This window comes from Symphalangus syndactylus, chromosome 20 (assembly GCF_028878055.3).
Source record: "Symphalangus syndactylus isolate Jambi chromosome 20, NHGRI_mSymSyn1-v2.1_pri, whole genome shotgun sequence".
Lineage (NCBI taxonomy): Eukaryota > Metazoa > Chordata > Mammalia > Primates > Hylobatidae > Symphalangus > Symphalangus syndactylus.
Genome location: NC_072442.2, coordinates 46,526,991 through 46,532,990, shown reverse-complemented (window position 1 = coordinate 46,532,990; position 6,000 = coordinate 46,526,991). Strand labels below are relative to the sequence as shown.

The window sequence follows — 6,000 nt, the reverse complement described above, 5'->3', positions numbered from 1 at the left end:
TGGAAGCTATCTCAGCATGCAGGTGAGGGAAGAAGAGCTGGGGGAAAGAACTCTGTGTCTGTGTTTACTCACATCAGCCCCAGAGAGGAAAGGACACAGTAAGATGGGTCCGTATTGGAGAGGAAGCAAAGGGATGATTTTCATCCTCCCCATCCGCTAGTCACAAAGTTGGAATTTCAGGAATTGATGACTTCTCCCTCACGGACCCTTTGTCTAACTTATACTAAGGTGACCTGGAGTCCAGCTGCTCTACCTGCAGTTATTTGTACAGAGAATCTGCAGGTGAGCAGAGCTGGGAAGGACTGAATGGCCCCTTCCGAAGATACCGCTTCTTTATTTAGGAAGCCATTTGAGCTAGAGAAGACTTGCCCCCTTACATAACCTATTTACAACGTCCACCACCACCAAAAAAAAAAAAAAAAAAAAAAAAAAAAAAAAAAAAAAAAGAACTGCATTGACGGTGGAAACTGCAGAATGGTAGAAAAAGATTTTGAGATCTGACTGCCTCTCGTGCAGAACAGGGTTATAGAGAAAATGAGACTGAGAAGAACACATGGCTGCTCTTCAAACGGCTGACCAGGCCACCCTGAGCTGCCAGTTCTTCCAAACTCCAAATCCTACTGTAACAACTGCCGCGGACCTCCCTACCTAGCTAAACCTATGGCTTTTATCAGAATGAGAAATTAGCTCAAATTTGAATGGGAGTAGACCAAGAAAAGGAGACTGCAGGGGTGTGTCCTACTTCCTGACTCCCACCTCCAGGCGTCTTGGAATGTCACCAGAAGCAGCAGTTTGGAAACAGAACCTTGCCCATGCTGATGTCTTGACTGCCAGGCCGAGAGCTCACATTAGCCCAGCCTGTTCTGTTGGAGTCGAATTTGTTTTCGTTTTTATTTTCTTTAACATGTGCAAAGATAAGCCTCAGGTCTGTTCCTATCAGACCCTAGAGAACTAAAAAGAAAGCCCCCTTCTTTAAAAACCACACACCATCCACAGTAGGGTGAGAAATGTAAGATGAGAGAGAGGGAGAGTCTCCCCGTCCACAGGCGAGTTGGGTCTGGGTCATTTACCACTCGTGCGGCTGGTGACAGTTCCTTGCTGTCTGATGCTGAGGGCTGTGCCCGGCTCTAGGTCCTGCTTCCCATGAGACTTCGCTGAATCCGCCCCAGCCACACACTTCACCCCTTCCCAGCGCCCTTGGGGAAAATAAAGAGGAAGAATTAGAAACATAATTCCGTTCCCAGAGACCACCCATTGGGGTTCAAAGATCAGAGGTTGCTGATGGATCTGAACGTGTCCCTGGTGCTCAGAGGTGATGAGGACTTGGGTGGTTTCTCCACGCTCTCCTCTGTGCTTCGGGCCTACTGTTGAGGGAGGTCATATGATTCACAGGAGCAGTAAGGCTTTCGAGTCCACAGAATGGGATCAAAATTCTACCTCCCCCACTTCTAGCTGAGGGCCTTGGGCAACAGGAAGTCCCGGAGCAGGTCACTCAGGATGGGAGAAACGGTGCCCGGCCGAGGGCCCAGTCCCCAACTCCGAGTCAACTGCTGTGCTGGGCTCGCGCCAGGCACGCACCGTGTTTTTGTACCGCACCAAATAGCTTGATAATGAGCTGTCCAAATGGGAGAAAGCCTACTTAGTTACGAACAATTCCTTCCCACTGGAGCAGCAGTGTGTTCATTTTATTCATTTGCATAGTCATATCTATGCAAATGTCATATCTCACAAAGGGTTTGAGGCATTCCCAGTCAACCCCCAGCTCTTCTAGGGGGCTGACAAGGCCAAGATAAGACTACTTCACAGAGGCAGAAACAGGCTCAGCCAGATTGAAGGGACACATCCAAGGTCTCTCAGCAAGGCAGTAACAGATCCAGGACTTGGGCGCAGCCAGGCCACTTGACTCTTGCTGGAAACTTTCCAGCTCACCATGTTCACAACAGCAGAGTGACGAGGAATAAACGTGGCACTTGTAAGGCACCAAATCAATGGTTAGCCAGAGACACTGGGTAAAAGCTACAAAAAGCTACAGAAAAGGTGTTCTCCCCACCAAGGAAGGACACAAGCCATTTGACAGGCGCCCTCTCCTCACTGTGTGGAGGGCCTGGGGCCTGCTCTGCAACTCCTTTCTCTCTCCTGCCTGCACTGCCAAGACTGTCAGGGAAGACAAGAGAACAGCTGGCGACTCTGTCCCCTGCCATCCCTGCCAGTGCGCCCCGCAGGCTCCCGTCTTGCCTAGCGGAGTCTTGGCCGAGCCTGGGCCCATTGCTCCAGAGCAGGCAGCTCGCCTGGGGAGGTGGCTCTGGGAGGTCAGCTCTGCTTGGCTCAGGAGCCTCTGTGGCTGCCCTGTGAGCACCTGGGCCCTGGGCCAGGCCCTTCATGTGCAGGGTCTCCAGTCCACAGGACAACCCTACACAGAACACAGTTCTCATCCCCAGTTCACAAATGAAGAAGCCAGGGCTCAGCAAGGCAGAAGAGCTGGCCTGGGAGTGTTCATCATAAGGCATCATGTTGGGAGAGTGTCCTCCACTGGTCACAGAGTGAGGCCTCCAGAGCTTCCACAGAGAAGGGGTTCAGGGTAGGAACCACTTGGACACAGCATCTTGAAACCATATCTATGTAGCATTTTACATAAGATTGAGGAAAAAAAACACTCATTGTCCATTTCAGAAATAGGGAGAAAGAGGGCTGATGAAGAGTACTGATTCTGGCCGGGCACAGTGGCTCACGCCTGTAATCCCAGCACTTTGGGGGGCCAAGACAGGTGGATCACTTGAGGTCAGGAGTTCAAGACCAGCCTGGCCAGCATGGCGAAACCCATCTCTACTAAAAATAAAAAAATTAGTCGATCATGGTGGTGGGCGCCTATAATCCCAGCTACTTGGGAGGCTGAGGCAGGAGAATCGCTGAAACCCAGGTGGCGGAGGTTACAGTGAGCGGAGATCACGCACTTCACTCCAGCCTGGGCAACAAAGAGAGGCTCAATCTCAAAAAAAAAAAAAAAAAAAAAAAAAAAAAAAAAATTCTGCTGGGCTCCCATTGTTACCACCACTGAACAGAGGAGTAAACCGGCGCTCCCAGGCCAGACAGCTGAGCGGACGAGTGGAGGCACTGGATTCACCTTCGTCCTCTCCCACTCCCCACACTGCTTTTGTTCAGACACTGACAAAGGTAGTGCCACCTGCTGCCTTTCTGAACTGTCCCCACCAGGACAGAACTTGAGCTACACCGAGGGGCTTCCTAGATGGGCTGAGTCGCCCCTGAGCCAGAGCTCTTCTCCATGACGTCAGGTGCCTCCCATATCTCAGAGAGGCCCGTCCACTTCACTCCCCTACTCCCTATGGCACAGACATGTGCCAGCAGCTCAGAGGTGCCCTGTGGAACTGCAGGTAGAAGGCGGACTCTACCCTTTCACAGGCTGCTCTTGCCCAGCACCACCCCAGACAACAATGACCCAGCAGGGAAGTGCTTCCCAATTAACCAAGCCCTGTCCCTGGTGTCCTTTCATTTGTCCCTCACAGCATCTCTGGGGAGGATGACAGATGAGGAACCAGCTCTATGAAGAATTTCTTGCTTGGGTCACACGGTTGGCAAGTGGTAGGAGCTAGAGCAGGGCAGAGCCTAATTCCAGCACCCATGCTTATGCCTCGACACACTAGGCTCCTTCTCAGGGGAGAGAAAAGGAAGAAAGGGCACCCCAGCCTTAAAAACCTTCCACCCCGGGGGTCCAGGACCACTCCTCATCCATGCTGACCTATCCCGGGGTGCTGTGGAACCCAGGGCCAGTGCATAGTGCCTCCCACGCAGGCCACCTCTGGGAAGCTTGGGAACAAAATCCACCAGCCTTTGATCCCTCGATTACTCATCCCAGCCACTCTGAACTTGAATCCCTCCTGCTCCCCGTCATCATCCATAAACTCGGTGAGAGTGCTCCCCACTCCACCCAAGCTTCAGATCTGTCAGGATATGGGCTTATATGCCGCTTCCCCACACCCACCTCCCTGAGGTTGGTAAGATTTATGCTTGGGCAAGAACTTGCCCTCTAAGTTCAAGGTGGATGCACACTGACTCTGCCTCAGGGGTAGAGGAGACATTTTGGCTCACTGCTTGAGGTATTTAAACTGTCCCCCCGCCCCTCACCACCATCACCACTTTATAGTAAGAAAGCTGAGGACCAGAAAAGTGAAAGAACAGGAAGTTACCGACAAAGTTAGGACCAGACGTCAGGTCTCCCAGCTTCCAACCCCACATCTCCAAAGAATGCTCAAGAATGACAGCTAGTGGCTATGCAAAAATGTGATCTGGCTCATAACTAACTTGTGTAAAAATGTTAATCAATTGCTGGCAGCTAATGTGCACACACTGAATTTGTTTTGTTTTGTTTTTGAGATGGGAGTCTCGCTCTGTCGCCCAGGCTGGATGGAGTCCAGTGGTGCAATCTCAGTCCACTGCAACCTCCGTCGCCCAGGTTCAAGCAATCCTCCTGCCTCAGCCTCCCGAGTAGCTGGGATTACAGGCACCTGCCACAACGCCCAGCTAATTTTTGTATTTTTAGTAGAGACGGGTTTCACCATGTTGGCCAAGCGGGTCTCGAACTCCTGACCTCAGGTGATCCGTTCACCTCGGCCTCCCAAAGTGCTGGGATTACAGGCGTGAGCCACCGCGCCCAGTCAACACTGGGTTTTTATCTGTGCTTTGTGCAATCCACCAAGTCTCTGCCCAAGGACCATTCCCACGGGAGCTTGAAAAATCCTGGCTTCCTATTTCGGCTGTGGGAACTTGTGTGTCTTGGATAGCTTAGAAACAGAAGGGGGTCGTCAAGAAGAAGAGATGGGCAAACAACCCCATTCCCTGCGCCCAGGCTCCCAGCCTCCCCCCTCTTCCCGGAGCCCTACCTGGTGCCCTACTTGCAGGTGTGCACGTCGTAGATGCGAATACACTCCTGGCAGCTGACGTAGCAGCACCAGTGGAAGATGCAGTGGCATTTTTCCTTCCGCTTCTCCGTCCTCGTGTTGTGGCCCCGGCCACAGCAGAGCAGATCGCAGCCATCAATGCCGTGGGAGGTGACATTGCAAGTCCGGTCCCTTGTGCCAAAGGAACCCGTCTCTGGGTTGGGCTCACAAAAGTTGGGGGAGTTCTCGTAGTAGACCAGGTCCCTCTCAGTGGGTGGCTTGAAGAGCGAGTACTTGGCCCGGAGGGTCTCCACCCAGCCTCGGGACTCACGGTGCTTCTCTACTACCATCTCCGAGGCGCTGTCATACTTGTCCTTGAGGAAGTCACCGATGGCACGGAAGTCAGGCTGCGCCCACCAGCAGGTCTTCACCTCACAGCTGCCCGACAGCCCGTGGCACTTGCATTTGAGGTGCATGTGGTCCAGGATAGTCTGGGGGAGAGGAGTGGCAGCTGGCCCCCAGACCGACCCCACGAGGGGGCACATCCAAGCCTTCCCTCTCTGCCACTGCCCACCCCCTTCCCTCCAGCCTTCTCTACTCCTCTGTGCCAGAAGGAGAACTGATGGGGACTGAGGCAAGACCTCAAAAATAGTGACCACGTTTCCCTCCCCCTTCACACCCCAAGCATGGGTAGACAGCACGTCCACTTCTCATAGCGCATGAAATACGAGTTGTTGCCCGGGCAAGGTGGTAATCCCAGCACTTTGGGAGGCTGAGGCGGGAGGATCACCTGAAGTCAGGAGTTCGAGACCAGCCTGGCCAACATGGCGAAACCCCGTCTCTACTAAAAATACAAAAATTAGCTGGTGTGGTGGCGGACGCCTGTAATCCCAGCTACTTGGGAGGTTGAGGCCAGAGAATTGCTTGAACTCGGGAGGCGGAGGTTGCAGGGAGCAGAGATTGAGCCACTGCACTCCAGCCTGGGTGACAGAGTGAGACTCCGTCTCAAAAAAAAAAGAAAGAAAGAAAGAAAGAAAAAAAAAAAAAACAGGAGTTATCTCCGTTTAACACATGGGGAAACTGAGGCTGGGAACTTAACGTGACTCAC

General features: G+C 52.6%; 1 protein-coding gene across 1 annotated transcript in view; it reads right to left on the bottom strand.

Annotated features, from left to right (window-relative positions):
• Nucleotides 1–383: 383 nt before the first annotated feature.
• WNT3 (Wnt family member 3) overlaps nt 384–6,000 on the bottom strand; it is a 54,444-nt gene continuing 48,827 nt past the window's right edge. Inside the window, exons 4-5 of the mRNA XM_055257828.2 lie at nt 4,896–5,383; nt 384–1,196 (exon numbers count right to left, since the gene is read on the bottom strand). Coding sequence (XP_055113803.1) covers nt 4,904–5,383 — 480 coding nt within the window. The 3' untranslated portion in view covers nt 384–1,196; nt 4,896–4,903. The remainder of the gene's footprint in view (nt 1,197–4,895; nt 5,384–6,000) is intronic.